This window comes from Sinohyriopsis cumingii, chromosome 6 (assembly GCF_028554795.1).
Source record: "Sinohyriopsis cumingii isolate HCF-2022 chromosome 6, ASM2855479v2, whole genome shotgun sequence".
NCBI classification, from domain to species: Eukaryota; Metazoa; Mollusca; class Bivalvia; order Unionida; family Unionidae; genus Sinohyriopsis; species Sinohyriopsis cumingii.
Window position 1 is genome coordinate 44,511,210 of NC_142966.1, and position 17,842 is coordinate 44,529,051.

Genomic DNA, 17,842 nt, shown 5'->3' on the forward strand with positions numbered 1-17,842 from the left:
GGTAAGTTACAAATTTTACCTATTAAAGACCGAATCCATTTGAGAAAAGCCAAATTAATGTACAGGATATCCAATAATAGTGCTCCTGAATATTTACAATCACTATTCCAGTATAGGCTACCTGGTAATACTCCCCACCTGCAATCCATGTCTACCAAAGAGTATAAAATTAACAAACCAAATAAGGATTTATTTAAAAAATGTTTCCAATACTCTGGAACTTTGCTCTGGAATAGTATTCCAGTTGAAATTAGAAATGCCCACTCTATTTCCTACTTCCAAACCAAATATACCCAGTGGCTTCAGAGTTGCAGCTAACGTAAATAAATTCCTTTGTATGAGGGCCTCAAGGTAGATTAGATCTTAGTTAATTGTGTTACCCTCTTTAAATAAAGTAATTATTATTATTATTATTATTATTATTATTATTATTATCAATGTAATGAAAGTGTCAACCAACCAATGATTGCATGGAATCCATGACCTTACCGGCCTTATAAAAAGTGTTATATTGGGGTCCTATATAATGAGTGACCACTGCATGTCTTTTTTCATCACTTTGCATATTATATCCTTAAATTGATACATTTATTATAATGGGGCCAAATTAGTTACAATTCACAGTCATTTTGCATTCCATCAGTGGGGTTTTCCAAAATGGTAAATATAACAAGATTATAATGTTAATGACAGCAATTTTATGTAAACTGCTACAAAAAGAATGCAACTGACCTCAGTGTTAAACGGTACTGTGATGATGATGGATGGCTGTATTTTAGTTTGATAATGGTCCAAAAAACCACCAAGCGTCATTTAAGTTATTTGTAGCCATATTATTTGTGAGTTTTTCTAGACAAGTGTCTCGGCAATCAATTCAATACATTTGTTGCATAAAAGTGTACAAGAGGTACAGTGAAAGCTTTATACTGTGATGTGTAGCGCTATTTTATACTAAGATATTTAATGTACAAAAAAGACGGAGCATGATTTACTCATTGTGTACATAACTTTGCGATGCTGAAACAAATTATTCACTATTAGAACTGTCAACCGGTACCAGGGTACTTGGGTACCCACCAACTGACAATTACCCGGGTAATAAAATGAGCCACCAGGTACCCATTTACCTTATACAAGTTTTCAAGTGCATGAGGTCCATAGGCTCTTGGCTTGTAATGGCAGCACTCATTTTGTTTTCAAGTTGACAATCCTTTTGATTGAGCCATGAATATGATACATGTGCTTTTTCAGTGCCAAGTAGAGTTCTTACTCTTCCAGTAAATGCTTCTACTTAACCCCTTAGCTTGTTGTCCCATGTGACAACCTTTAGATTGAGCCATGAATATGATACATGTGCTTTTTCAGTGCCAAGTAGAGTTCAGACTCTTCCAGTAAATGTTTCTACTTAACCCCTTAGATTGTTGTCCCATGTGACAACCTTTAGATTGAGCCATGAGTGGTACTTGTTCAGTGGCAAACAAAAGACATGATTATTTGATCAGAGCTTTATTGGACAATGATGATACATTATTGGATTTTGTACCATATTTCATTAGGTAGTGACATTTGTAGAATACTAATAAGTTTAAAAAATGTGGACTTAACTTTTCTTGTTTATTTGTATGACATGTGGAATTAAAATTATGGGATATCATGAATCTTAGCCATTTTTTATACCACTATGTCACCAATAATTGAATTCTAGGATTTATCAAATTATTATATAATTGGATTTAAAATATCAAGTATTGTAGATTTTTGAGGATTTAATTAGGACAAATTGTAAGTTGTTCATTTATTTGTGACATATTCCACTCAGTAATACAAGCATATTTCACAGTTTTCTTGTTAATTTTCCTATTTTTCTAGGCTATCAATCTATAGATCCTGTTCAGCTTATTTATACATCTAGAACATAACACTGACTCACAGATGACAAGTCTCCCCTTCAGATGTATGTGACTTGCCAACCACACCATGACCTGTGCACTACGACCTGTACACTACGACCTGCACACCATGACCTGTACACTACAACCACTAAAAAAACACAATTTTGCAAGCCGTTTGTGCCAGCATCCACCTACAACAAATCAGTTTAGGTTTATACACATTGAATACAATTTCCCTTTGATTCGGTACGTGGGTAACCCGATCATTAGGATTAAGAAGTAGAATTTTTCAGAACTTTTCACTGCTTTAATTTTATACTTTACTGAAATCTTTCTGTGTCTGTCATCAATAATTAAGACAAAATATTTGTATATGTTGGCAGAGACAAAATATTTGTAAATGTTGTAAAGACAAAATATTTGTATATATTGTAAAGACAAAATATTTGTATATGTCAGTATAGACAAAATATTTGATGAGTTTAGTTAACTGCCAGTGTTTGCCATTTTAAATCAGTGTCTTTTGTCAATATCCAGCTATTTTATAGCAAAAAGGCATGATATTCATTTACGAAAGTACCAAATAAGTTGGTTGAGTCCACATTTGGAACAAATTTCATAAATTATTAATCCAGTCATTTATCTAACTGCCACATTTATGTGTTGCTCAAAACTCAAAATTGGATAAACTTTATTGCAAGTCTTTCAGATTGGATGGACTTACTAGAGGTCTTTCAATTAGATGGTCTTACTAGAGGTCTTTTAGATTAGATGTACTTATCGCATGTCTTTCAGACTGGATGGACTTACTAGAGGTCTGTTAGATTAGATGGACTTATTGCAGGTCTTTCAGACTGGATGGACTTACTAGAGGTCTGTTAGATTAGATGGACTTATTGCAGGTCTTTCAGACTGGATGGACTTACTAGAGGTCTGTTAGATTAGATGGACTTATTGCAGGTCTTTCAGACTGGATGGACTTACTAGAGGTCTGTTAGATTAGATGGACTTATTGCAGGTCTTTCAGACTGGATGGACTTACTAGAGGTCTTTCGATTAGACGGACTTATTGCAGGTCTTTCAGATATGGATGGACTTAATGCAGGTCTTTCAAATTTGTATTATGCATCATCAAACATTTACATGAGGCATACCACTGACATCTGTGGTGTTCACTGAAGGTGGAGGAAATTAAATGAATATATCAGCCTAGACAAATGACAATCAGAATTCAGAATGTCCCCTACCTTTTCTGTTACATGTGAGAAACAGACATTAAAACGTAAATAGTGCCCATTTTAAACTGCCCTCAATTCCTGTGCTTGTCATTACATCATAATAACTATGTTGAGGTGATAACAACTCAATGTTGTGACATCTCTAATAGCAGCACAAGCAATACTTTAAGGCAAGTGTTTTTATTTTATTTAAAGGTAACAGGAATAACATTAAATATTGAAAGTGCAGATATTTAATCAATGGCTGTAATATCATTGAATGTTATTCTGAATTACTATCTTTTTGTGAGAATCTATTCTCTGCACATCTAACTGGTCACTTGTCCACCAAAACCTTACCAATCTGGGAAGCATCACTTTGATTACATTCTAACTCTCTCTCAAAAAAGTTAAAACTTTATCCTCCATTGGAAAGGGACAAGGATTTTCCAAATGACTTTGATGGGCAATTAAATAGTGTTGCAAGTGGCATAAGCAGGGATTGAACCCAATGACACAGTGGTACCAAAATTTCAATTCATCTGCCACTTTCATTTGATCAAAAATTTCCAATAAAACAGTTTAAGATACAAGTTTTATTTACCTCAAAACGTGTATAATTTATTAAATGTAAAATATTATGAATTTATAAATTTATTAAATTATAAATAATCTTAGACTAAAACATTTTAGTTATATATATATATCAGTATCCAAACAGTGAATCCAATATATATTTGTTTCTTTAAATACATTCTATTTCAGAATTTATATTGAATCATGTCCCCTTGTAAAATTATTGTAAAAAAATTTTCAAAATAATTTTTAAAACAACAAAATAATATAAATAATATCATGGAAATACATGTTCAGTAATATGATAATAAATAAATAACAAAAAGTAACTGTGGAATGTGATATACATTTTTAGTTGTACAATACATTTGCATTTATGTTAATGACAGTTTTATGCAGATATTTAATACAATTATAAAAGTTTAATAAAATTATAAAAGTTTAATAAAATTATAAAAGTTCAGTGCAATTGTAATATGCTATGGCATTCTCAGTATAAAATAAAACACTATGAAAATAAGAAATTATAAAAATAATATGAATTTATTAACAAATTTCACACATAATTTTAGAATTTTGACCTTCTGTAAAGATGGTACAGCATCAAGATGAGAAATCTATTATATGTTTTTTATTTCAGACATTCCATTTTCAGCTTAAGGTCAGTTGGCTTAAATGAAAAATCTTGTAAAGTATGGATGCCATTATTAAAGTGTGTGGTGACATGAGATGAAAAAGATGGATCTATAAAATAATTTATCTCAAATCTGTTTGTTCATACATCTCAATACTTGTTGAACGGTTCGTCCAACATAAAATATTTCATAATTTCTTCAATTTATCAAATAAAAATAACAAAGTGCACAAAACCTAGTCATTTTATTCATTGATTTATAAGTTCCAACCTGATTGTTGCCAGGGGGTTCCAAACCTTGTCAACTTGTTACCATTTTGAATCAAAAGGGAGTTTCCAACATGGTCACCATATCTGCTTGGGCCAGTCTATGTTTTCAAGCAACAGATTCATGTTGTTCTCTGTCTTTTTGAAAATCTCAATAATTCGTTAAATTTTGGATTTATATCTCTTTGAACACATGTATACAAGAGTTCATCCTATTTATTTGTTCAATTTGTTTGAGAAATATTAAAACTAGACCTAGCAGATATTGGCTGCAGATGACACAGTTTTACTAAAAATAGACTATTATGGAAACCAGAAATGGACAGCAGTCTGTTTGCTTGTTTACATTGGGAACTTCTGCTTGCACTGAAGTGCCAACAATTTGACAGCATTGGGGACCCCTTGCTGACAATATGAAGTGCCAGTAATTTGACAGCATTGGGGACCCTTTGCTGACAATATGAAGTGCCAATAATTTGACAGCATTGGGGATCCTTTGCTGACAATATGAAGTGCCAATAATTTGACAGTGTTGGGTACCCCTTGCTGACAATCAGGTTAGAATATTAGAAGTCAATGAAAGTTTTGATGCTTTTCATATCTAAAATCACTGGGGTGGGTGGGTTTAAAAACAAATGGAAAGGTATGCGAATACTACTTATGTTACACAGTTAGTATCATTCAATATTCTAAGCGTTTTCATTAATGAAAGAACAGCACAAACATCTGAGCCTGTTACATTTTGTTGACATTAACCCTTTATAAAGGATTTCCTTATCAATTTATAACTAAAAATCAAACCTTTGCAATTCTTAGTCATTTCATAAGCAAGTGTAAACCTGCTTTTATGACATCATTTAATACTTACTTTACAAAAGAATTGCAAAAGATCCAAATATTTGCTGTTAATCTTACTAAATTAGGTAAATTCAGACTCTACTCAGTAACAAAAGGAATTAGATTGTCATCTTCATTCCTGATTTTACATTTAAGTGACTCAAGCTGTGTAAGGGAAGATAACTTTTCAAGACCAGCGATAATAATATCAGTTGGATAATTTATGTTTTAATGTTGATGTAATTCAATCAAAGATGTTTTTAAGATTTCATGAAAGGTTGTAAAATATGATGTAATTCAATCAAAGATGTTTTTAAGACATTATCAACAGAAATAATTCTTATCTTCTCATTTGACTTTAAGTTATTCCATGTTTGTATGGTTTTGGATGATGCAAAAATATTGACGAATATTTTTATTTTTAACATGTACCATAATAGTTGAATCATTACTTTCATTTTTTGTGAGATCGATGTCCAAAATTATGATACTTAATTTATAGACACGTTAAATATAAATTTAACTGTAAGGTGGAATGTATTTAAGCAGCAGAGGTCTTCTAATGAATGGCTTCAGATCATAAATGTCATTTAGAAACTTTGCCACACATCTGGTTTCAAAACATACTTGTTTAAGAAGTAATTTTCTAATTTTCTCATGAAAAGTGATAGGACTACTCATTGCTGTTTCTACCATTAAAATATAGTTTGTATCACCAAATATTTGGAAAAAACTCTTTTCAAGTGCAATTTTATGAAATCAAAAATGTTTTCTCTGACTAGTCTATGCATATTTTCATCTTCACTATAATTTTATTTACAAGCTTCAATGCCATCACTATGAGGTGTATTTGTGTAAACAGATGTAACATCAAGTGCAATTAAGAAAGATCTGTCCGATAATTTTGGAAGAGATTTCAATTTGCTAATAAAATCTGAAGTCCCTTTGACATAGGAAGGAAAAGATTTCATGAAAGGTTGTAAAATATGATTAATATGTTTAGAAATATTATCAGTATATGAGTCACATGCAGAAATTATAAGTCTACCAGGATAGCCTAAAGATCTTTACTTATTGAATGCCTTATGTGTTTAAGTTAGAGTGTAAAACTGAGGGGTTTGTATAATTTTTGGGAAAATGTCAAATTCATAGTAATATATGGAGCAATTGTTTCTATAGATTTCATGAATACATTGATTTATTTTTGCTGTAATTTTCTGATTATCACAAAATTTTGTACTTTAAATCAAATCATTACAAACTCTTATTAAAGTCACAGACTTGTATCATACTTACTTACTTCTGGTCATAGGTGAGGTCTTCAAAAGCCTCATCTTCAGGGACAAACACTGTGTAAGCTCCTCCATCAATCAGTTGGCGTTCCAGCTCTGTGTTAGTTAGAAGCTTAGAAAACTCATTCAGTTTAAGATCCTTGATTGTCTCTCGAACATTCTTCAATGGTTTTACTAGAAAAATAAATTGTAAAACACAAGAGTCACAGACTGCACAGGCTTATATAATTGTAAAACACAAGAGTCATGGACTGCACAGGCTTAGGTCTCACTGGATAGTTTCGTATTTTGACCCCACCCCTAATTTTTAAGGTTGAAGGCATGAACCTAATTATCACAAGCCTATCATTTATAAATTCACACAGAAGCTAAATCTGTAATGTGGTTGAGATTTACTTTGAGTTAGGCTTGGAAATGGGTTGACTTATTGCTGACTGCCTCTCACAGTTAGACGAGCATTGGAGATCAAATGCGTAACTTGGGCTGCAAATGAGCAGCCGACTTGGCTTACATATTTACATGTGTCTGCTACAGAGGTAAATATCTAAAAATCTAGATGGTTGAGGGGTGATGAAAAGTATGCTAATTTGTTATAGTACTAGTGAACTTGATTCATGCATAAGGCATATACTGATTCTTTTAGCTGCCTTGTCACAGGAAAATATTCAAAATAGCTCTTTGCTGTCAAAAATGAATATAAAATTTAGGGGTTGCTGGCAGTGGTGCTTCAGTATAAAAGCCACCAGTTGCATTAGGAATAAACCTGATTGCCACAGTCAAAATCTTACATGTATGCTTTCTACAAAAATCATTAGTTTGTTTTTATTTGTATCTTCAGTGTAAAATTATTCTCATTTTTCTGCAATAGGTCATTGTCGGATGAAAATTCACCAGATAAACTGTCCAGTGAGACCTTATAAGATTGTAAAAACAAGAGTCATGCACTGTACAGGCTTATAAAAATGCAAACACAAGGGTCATTGACTGCAAAGGCTTATAACATTGTAAAACACAAAAGTCATGCACTGAACAGGCTTATACCATTGTAAAACAGAAGAGTCATGGACTGCATAGGCTTATAACATTGTAAAACACAAGAGTCATGGACTGCACTGGCAGTATGTGTTTACAAAATCTGGCCCAAAAAGTCTAAGTAAGAAGCAGAAAAAATTTGTGTCCATACACATGATCACATTTTCTTGGCATATGTCTGTGAGATATGGTTAATATTGTGTGTAATCTGAATAATACATGTTGACTTTCACTAGCATCTCAAGACCAGTGTTGACTTTCACTAGCATCTCAAGACCAGTATTGACTTTCACTAGCATCTCAAGACCAGTGTTGACTTTCACTAGCATCTCAAGACCAGTGTTGACTTTCACTAGCATCTCAAGACCAGTATTGACTTTCACTAGTGTCTCAAGACCAGTGTTGACTTTCACTAGCATCTCAAGACCAGTGTTGACTTTCACTAGCATCTCAAGACCAGTGTTGACTTTCAGTAGCATCTCAAGACCAGTGTTGACTTTCACTAGCATCTCAAGACCAGTGTTGACTTTCACTAGCATCTCAAGACCAGTGTTGACTTTCACTAGCATCTCAAGACCAGTGTTGACTTTCAGTAGCATCTCAAGACCAGTGTTGACTTTCACTAGCATCTCAAGACCAGTGTTGTCTGAGCAAGACACATCCTTGTTGATCAATGTGATGCTTTTTGGCAAATAAAGCTTCATATATATTTAGCAATGTGAACCATACTGGAATGAAGATCAGACTCCTTTAAAGGTTTTTATATTTGAATCCTTTATTTTTAGAATCATATATTTTTTACCATTACCTTCAATTTTTATATATCTTTGAAAGAATTTTAACACCTTGCCCTTGTATCTTTCATCTTGTAGGTTATACATATTTACATATATTTTAAGCATTTATCTTCCCAAAGTGTTTTGCAATTTTCTGACTTTACATTTTTTTAAATTTAATTACATCATTGTTACAAAGTCCAATCTGTACTGACACATTACCACATCTGTACAAAGTCCATTCTGTACTGACACATTAGTACATTTTTTCAAAGTCTGGTCTGTGCTGACACATTACAACATTCTTACAAAGCCCAGTCTGTACTGACACATTACCACAATTGTACAAAGGTCCAACCAGTACTGACACATTACCACATTTATACAAAGTCCAGCCTGTACTGACACATTATGACATTATTACAAAATGCAGTCCATACTGACACTTTATGACATTCTTACAAAGTCCAGTCTGTACTGACACATTACATCATTGTTACAAAGTCCAGTGTATATTAACCCATTACCAAATTTGTAGAAAGTCCTGTCTGTACTGACACATTAGTACATTTTTACAAAGTACAGTCTTTACTGATACATTACAACATTGTTACAATGTCCAGTCTGTATAGACCCATTACATCATTGTTACAAAGTCCAGTCTCTACTGACATATTATTACATTTTTACAAAGTCCAGTCTGTACTGACACATTACATCATTGCTACAAAATCCAGTCTGTACAGACCCATTACCACATCTGTACAAAGTCCAGCCTGTACTGACACATTACAACATTGTTACAAAGTCCAGTCTGTATTGACACATTACCACATTTGTATGAAGTCCAGTCTGGACTGAAACATTTGAACATTGTTACAAAGTCCAGTCTGTATTGACAAACTACCCACATTTGTACAAAGTCCAGTCTGTACTGACACATTACCACATTTATACAAAGTCCAGTCTGTGCCACATTACCACATTTGTACAAAGTCCAGTCTGTATTGACACATTACATCATTGTTACAAAGTCCAGTCCCTACTGACACATTACAACATTCTTACAAAGCCCAGTCTGTACTGACACATTACCACAATTGTACAAAGGTCCAACCAGTACTGACACACTACCACATTTATACATAGTCCAGTCTGTACTGACACACTACCACACTTACAAATCACATGGTGTGAGATACTGATCAATGTAATGTCTATATATGTATTATAGACACTAGGGAAAAAATTCCTTTTATTGGGTTTTGACAAGTTCAGGATGATAAGCTTCCACACCTCCTTTACATTATGGTTGGTGGTTATCGAGAATTTAAACTGATAAAATATATTGACCAAAACAATGCATGAGGTAGCTATGAGAACATTGTGTCCAAAGTCTGACATGTCAAGTTAGCAAATACTGTTACTTTAGAATCTCAGATACATGCAAACTATTTCAGAAAGCCTTGTAAAAGTTTATCTACTTTTAGTAAATGCATCCATGATACTTTTCTGTGAAATTTGGTAAAGTTCTGTTCACTGGGTTTTTAGAATTCCTTTAAGGGTTTTGTTTTCTGTAACAATGGCCATATTGAATAGTGGATCAGCATCATTTATGAAAAAATTTAAAAGCCTTCATTCCAGGGTGCTTCATTCAGATTTTTAGAAAATATGTTTTATTTTTTTTTGTTTTGTTTTTTAGTAATGCAGCCAAATTTGCTAGCAGATCAACATCCTTTGTACAAAACCTGAAAGGCCTAAAAAATATTCCTATTTTTAGTAATGATGGCCATACCTGACAGTGGATTGGCCTTTGTACAAAACTTGAAAGGCCTAAAATTTTACCCATTTTTAGTAATGATGGCCATATCTCAGACAGTGAATCAGCATCCTTTGTAAAAAACTTGAAACGCCTGAAAATTTTACCTATTTTTAGTAATGATGGCCATACCTGACAGTCCATCTGCATCATTTGCACAAAACCTGAAAGGCCTAAAAAATAATCCTATTTTTAGTAATGATGGCCATACCTGACAGTAGATTGGCATCATTTGTATGAAACTTGAAAGGCCTAAAAAATTTACCTATTTTTAGTAATGATGGTCATACCTGACAGTGGACTGGCATCATTTGTATGAAACTTGAAAGGCTTAAAATTTGTACCTATTTTTAGTAATGATGGCCATACCTGACAGTGGATTGGCATCATTTGTACAAAACGTGAAAGGCCTAAACAAAATTGCATTTTTTAGTGATGATGGCCATACCTGACATTTAACTGAAAGTTCTTGACACCATGCTGCTTCCTGTCAAATTTGGTCAAATAAGTTTGCATGTTATTTTAAAAGAATATTATGTTTGATCCAAAATCTGCATAATTTGTGCAAACTCGTAAGTTCTTTATGCCAGGATGTGTGGTAAAATTCTGTATAGCAGCGTAAGATACAAAGTTGTTTTAAAATACTGATGATGGATCAGAATCACATGTTCCAAATTTTAAAATCTTTTCATGCCAGGGCACATAATATCAGATCTTATCAAATTTTGTTGACCATTTTTTGGAGAAGTCATAATTTAAAAGTTTGGAGTTCTAGTAAAGATAGCCATATCTGATGGCATATTGGCATTGTACAAACCTAACATGTCTTCATGGCATGATGCTTTTTATTCAATTTTTCTATTTTTAGTAACAGTGGCCATATTTGATGGCAGATAGGCATCATTTGTACACTGAAAGGCCTTGAACAATACATACTCTTTGCCCAGTTTGGTTGAAACTGGACCAGTGATATATTAGACAATGAAAATAGCAACTGATAATGGACAACAGACTGACAATGAAGAACATATGATAGATGAAGGGTGCTACCATAAGCTCACTTGGCCACCCAGACAGCCAGGTACAATGATCAATATTTGAAAGATATCATAAGATCACTTGGTCCTACAGCCGGGCAAGCTAAGGTACAAAAAAAAATGTACAATGCCTTTTATAGATTTAAAACTAACTGATCTGATTGAGTTACCCTTATCAATGTCTTGAAGCCATTTATCAATTATCTTTATCATTGCAGTATGATACATATGGTTTGACTAAAAGCCTGGTTGGTGTTGATGTATGAGGTTATTTGTAAGAAAGTACTGACTTGTTTTGCAACATGTTTTTCAATACTTTGGAAATGGTGAGTAGGAGTAAAATGGGTCTATAATTTTCTTAAAGATATTTCATTGCCCTAATGTAATTGTATCTTCCATTGCCCTAATGCAATTGTACCTTCCATTGCCCTAATGCAACTGTATCTTCCATTGCCCAAGTGTAATAGTATCTTCCATTGCTCTAATGCAATTGTATCTTCCATTGCCCTAATGTAATTGTATCTTCCATTGCCCTAATCCAATTGTATCTTCCATTGCCCAAGTGTAATTGTATCTTCCATTGCTCTAATGCAATTGTATCTTCCATTGCCCTAATGTAATTGTATCTTCCATTGCCCTAATGCAATTGTATCTTTCATTGCCCAAGTTTAATTGTATCTTCCATTGCTCTAATGCAATTGTATCTTCCATTGCCCTAATGTAATTGTATCTTCCATTGCCCTAGTGTAATTGTATCTTCCATTGCCCTAATGCAATTGTATCTTCCATTGCCTTAATGCAATTGTATCTTCCATTGCCCTAATGCAATTGTATCTTCCATTGCCCTAATGCAATGTTGTTATTCCTGCCTTCTTTAAGGCATAAAAAATGTTATTACATTTTAAGTTTATTTGGTAATGGGTGCTATTGACTTGTGTATTATATTGGCACTTAGTTTTAGCAATTTAGGACCTTTGCCATCCAACCCTTTGAGTGATTTAGGTTTTGAAATAGTGCCTATATAGCACTCTAAGGGTTAAGAAGTGTTTCAACCATTTTCGGACCAACAATATCACTATTATCTAAACTAAATCATACAAATACACAAAGACTATAGGTCAAGCATACCTGCTGGGCACCCTTGCTCTCCCTGTACTAGATTATATCCCCCACAGCACTGGTAGCGAACAAAGCTATACGAAACAAATGTAAAAGACAAATTACCTTCATAAGCTAAATATTTATAATATTTCATGGAATCCATGCTTATCTCATTCAAATTTATTTCTTACATCAGTACAGCTATCATATATCACTGCGTGGCCTGTTGAAATAATTTCCACATTTAACCATTTCATTTTTAATTGTTGTTTTTTTTTGCAAATGAAAATAAACAGAAAATGAAATTTGACCTCATCTCACTAAATAAATAAACTGAAATATATACATCATTTCAACCTATGCATAAAATTCTTTTAGCAAAATTGTATAATTTCAAAATAAAATTTCCTTATCTTACTTGCATGAAATGCATGTGAACAGCCTGGAATTCTAATGGCTCTTGCCAAACAGTTTTTCCCACAAAAGAATTTGGTGGCGACATATTTATAAATTTTAATATAAATTTTTGCAAAAAGCAACACCAACATGTAAAAATGTAAAATCTGCAACCAGTTTTGCTTTATTTCTTCATCAGACTAATTAGAGTAAAGAAGTAGAAAGACAACTAAATGATAAAGTATATTGTACAAACTTTTTTCTCAAGAAATTAAAGCCAAATAAATGTACTAAAGAAACAATTGCTCCAAACTGAACTGCATAGATTATGAATTTGACATTTTCCTAAGAAAAAAAAATGCACCTGTCAGTTTTATGTTGTACCTAAAACACATGGCATTTAACAAATAACTACTTCTAGGGTATCCTGGTAGACCTGTCATTTCTGTAAGTAACTCATTAACTGATAATATATCTAAATATATATATCATATTTTACAACCTATCATGAAATCTTTTCGTTCGAATGTCAAAGGGACTTCACATTTCATTAGCAAATTGAAATCTCATCTAAAATTATCAGAAAAATCTATCTTGCTTATACTTGAAGCTACTTCTCACTACACAAATACACCTCACAGTGATGATATTGAAGCCTGTAAATACAGTTGTAGCAAAGATGAAAATGCACAGAGACTTGCCAGAGAAAATTTTTGTGATTTAATAACTTGGAAAGAACTTTTTCAATTTTGGTGAAACAAAATATATTCAGGAGGTTGGTAGAGCAATGGGTAGTCCAATGATTCCTTCTTACACACCATTACTAATAAATAAATGTAATAAATAAACTTCTTTTTCAATAAATGTCTTTTGAAACCAAACACATGGTTAAGATTCCTAAATGACCTTGTTATGATCTGAGTCAACCATTAGAAGACATCAATTTCATAGACTATTTAAATAGATTTCACCAAACAATTAAATTTACATTCCATGTGCCTAAACAAAAACATTGCATCATTTTTGGGATGTAAAAGAATGCCGCAAAATAGAATGATTCAACTAGTAAGTTACATATTAAAAATGCAAATATTCATCAATATTCTTTATGTCATCCAAAATCATGCAAAGACTAAATTCCTTGCAGTGAAAAGATACAGAAACAATATTTCTGAAGATAATTTCTTTCAAACATTTTTGACAGAATCACATCAAGAATTTTTTAATATAAATTATCCAGCTGCTTTTAGAAATGCTGCTTTTGAAAATGAATCTTCCTTTACACAGCTTAAATAACTAAAATGTAAAATAAGGGATACGGATGAGAATCTAGTTCCTCTTGTTACTCAGTCTACTTAATATACACAATATTATGTATCAACAAATACTGGGATCTTTTCAATTATCTTGTAATGGAAGTACTAAATCAATTCACAAAAGCATGCCTACACATGCTTATGAGAGAACTAAGAATCTCAATGATTTCCTTGTTAGTTCTAGAAATAAAGTTTTTCTGCAAAACCATTCTTGTCTGAGTCACAATGACATTTATATTTGACCTTTGGACCCAGTATGAACAGGTTTCTTTCTTATTTAAAACATAAGCCACCCACAAGCTTGGGTGAAGTTACATGGTTGAGAATTAAACATTTTGTGCAGAAGCTTCTTCTTTCAGTCACAGTGACCTTGATCTTTGACCTTTTGACTCCAAACTGATCTAGTTATTCATTACCCCAAGCACAACCTTTGGTGGTGGCATGTCTGAAATATTCAGGCTACTGTGAAAAAAAGAAAACATTAATGGATAGATGTGATCATATCATAATACACTAGACCAAACTGGCAGAGATTAAATCTTTAAGACAAGTAATGTATATATCACAAATATTTTTACGTTGGTCTGTCACATATTTTCCTCAGCCTAGACTTGACACAATCTGGATAGAACTTCTCCCCTGTCCTGTACACTTCCTGAATAGCACACACATTAGGTCTGAAAGACAAATGAAAACAAAGTTAAAAATTTTAAGCATTTGTAAAGTAGCTTCATTGCTCACTTCTGACAAATATTATTTAAATGTACAGTAACATCTTATTTCAGTGTATTGTAAACTATAATTTCAGTGTATTGTAAAAATTTATTTTAGTGTACAGTAAAATATTTCAGTGTACAGTAAAATATTTCAGTGTATTGTAAAATATTATTTCAGTGTACAGTAAAATATTTCAGTGTACAGTAAAATATTTCAGTGTATTGTAAAATATTATTTCAGTGTACAGTAAAATATTTCAGTGTACAGTAAAATATTTCAGTGCATTGTAAAATATTATTTCAGTGTACAGTAAAATATTTCAGTGTATTGTAAAATATTATTTCAATGTACAGTATAACATTATTTAAGTGTACAGTAAAATAATGCAAGAGGAGTACCATAAACTGTACATTATTTGCCTGCCATATCGTAAATGGCATTATTAAACTCCATTCATATAAAACCCTCTTTCACTGGTCAGATACTTTACCTTTTAAATCCAAAAATCAATAGTCTTACAGATCCTAAATGCATGCCATCTACAAAAAATTTCACAGTAACAAACAGAACTCAAGTTTTTTTACTGAAACCACTTTTCTTCTCTGCATCCTTGTGACACTGACCTTTGACATATTGACCACAAGATCAATAGGCGCTTTCCTTGCCTTAAATACAAGCCATCCACAAAGTTTGGCCCAATTATCTTGATCTTTGACCTTTAACCCAAGATCAATAGGTGTCTTCCTTGCTTCCAATGCAAACTATTTGCAATATTTAATATATGCACGCCATCTATAATATTCAATTAATACATATGGAACAAAACCTATGCAGTTTTGTATAAATTTTCTTTGTTCAGTCCCTTGTAACCTTGACCTTTAACCTTGTAAACCCAAAATAAATATATTTGTTCCTTGCAGAAAATAAAAGCTATTTATAAAATTTGTTAATTGTAGATGATGGAAAAGTTAGGCTATTGTGCTGATAAAACAAGGGGACAGACAGACAGACAGATAGACATGCAAACAATATCAGATCATGGTACACTATAGGAAATATATATCATAGGCACATAACTTTCACAATTTTAAACTAAGACTGAGTGAACAGATTTCTGCATATCTTATTTTTTTTAATTAGCTGAGATTCTATCTGTTTTAATAAGAATGGAGTTACATTTTTAGGTATTGCCTTGATTAACATGAAAACTTTATACAATCAATCTTGGGACCACACACAAAAATCCCATGAGATATAATGCTACAATCACTTTTCTAATGAGGCAAAAAATACAAAAGAAGCAAGATAAAATATACCTCATTAAAAGAGCACTATATTGCAGACTTTCATTCTGCAGTGAGTACAATTCATCATATTGTAATTCAAGATATAAGTGCTGTCTCACATAGCAGCATTGAGCCACTTCATACAATCTTTGCAATGCTTTTCAAGGACTGAGGAATTAGATGAGACAGCTGATTGTCTTGTATACTCATCTTTGTATTTTCATTGAAGCAAACTATAATCATATTTTGAATTAAAGATTTCTATAGAATAATAAATCCATGTCCCTCCTTCAGGTATTAACTATGGCATAAATGAACTCACACAGTTATCAGACTGAGGACAGGCACACAATGAATGTACAATCCTCACACAGTTATAAGACTGAGGACAGTCACACAATGAATGTACAATCCTCACACATTTATAAGACAGAGGACAGGCACAAAATGAATGTACAATGCTCACACAGATGGACAAAAGACTGTCAGTGACCAGTAGGCCCCCAAAAAGACTGCCAAATTATGAGACAAGGCACATGGGATTTATCAGCAAATACGGGCTTATCACTAGAGAATTAGGGATAAAACTGTTGGCAGATTGATGTATGTCTCAAGATAATGGCTAAATTACCACAGATACCATCAAACTTTGTCATTTTCAGTATTTATAACCTTTTTTTCATTCATATTATGAACTTGTCATTCATGCCAATGAGTACAAAATTTGATTTATTTCTGTAGATCTGATTTCTCCTGTGTTGCACTGATGTGAAATGCAAACAAACTGTTCTTTGGGATTATTTTTGCCATATGTTAGCAAGTAATAGATTTATAAAATATGTTCACAATAATGACCAAAATGATATTTATGATACTGGAGCAATCAGTTTTACCAAACTGCAAGAAAACTTCCTTCCGAGTATGATTTGTTCAGACTTAGATTTCTATAAACATGTCAATCACCTTGACATATATTTAGATTAGATACAAAAATATAAGAATAGGAAATTTAATTCTGTGAAAGAGAACTCTAGATAAGAATTTAATTAATTAACTCCACAGTTTAGAACAAACTGCATTCTTTCGAAATTCAGTGGGGTATTTTGTGAACACTAAAACAATCTAACTTGGGATACCAGACTGAGCCTTAATCATGAAGACATTTTTCAAGCATTTTAGAATGCATGAAATGGCTAATAACCAGACTAATTCTGGGTATGACCAATTACATGGCTCTGCTTTAGTGAGTCCTCCACACTGATCCAGTACTAACATTTCAAACACGTGCAGAACATCCAGAATTTGACCCAGTAGTGCCAGCTGCTCAGTTGGTAAAGTGTTGATTTGTAATCCAAGAGTTGTGGGTTTGATATCCATCCAGACCAGCTTGTGTTGGCCACCTTGGTGTGACCTTGGAAAAGGAACTTATCCCCAATTTCCTTTGTATGATATAGCCAATAACCCAACAGTATATTTTGTACTGACAGAATGTGCCATAGTTCAGCATGAACTCTGCTTAAAACAGGATCAATATTTTGACAACCTTTTACCTAAATATTTCAAATTAAATTACGATTAGCATAATTTGAATGCATTAAAAACTTTCTTAATGTGTTTTGATACTTTTTTAATTGTCTAAAAATGCAA

At 32.7% G+C, this 17,842-nt stretch overlaps 1 protein-coding gene across 1 annotated transcript in view; it reads right to left on the reverse strand.

The window, feature by feature from the left end:
- LOC149796829 (transforming growth factor-beta-induced protein ig-h3-like) overlaps nt 1-17,842 on the reverse strand; it is a 205,823-nt gene that overhangs the window by 28,524 nt on the left and 159,457 nt on the right. Inside the window, exons 3-5 of the mRNA XM_089960290.1 lie at nt 14,771-14,869; nt 12,508-12,572; nt 6,724-6,889 (exon numbers count right to left, since the gene is read on the reverse strand). Coding sequence (XP_089816416.1) covers nt 6,724-6,889; nt 12,508-12,572; nt 14,771-14,869 — 330 coding nt within the window. The remainder of the gene's footprint in view (nt 1-6,723; nt 6,890-12,507; nt 12,573-14,770; nt 14,870-17,842) is intronic.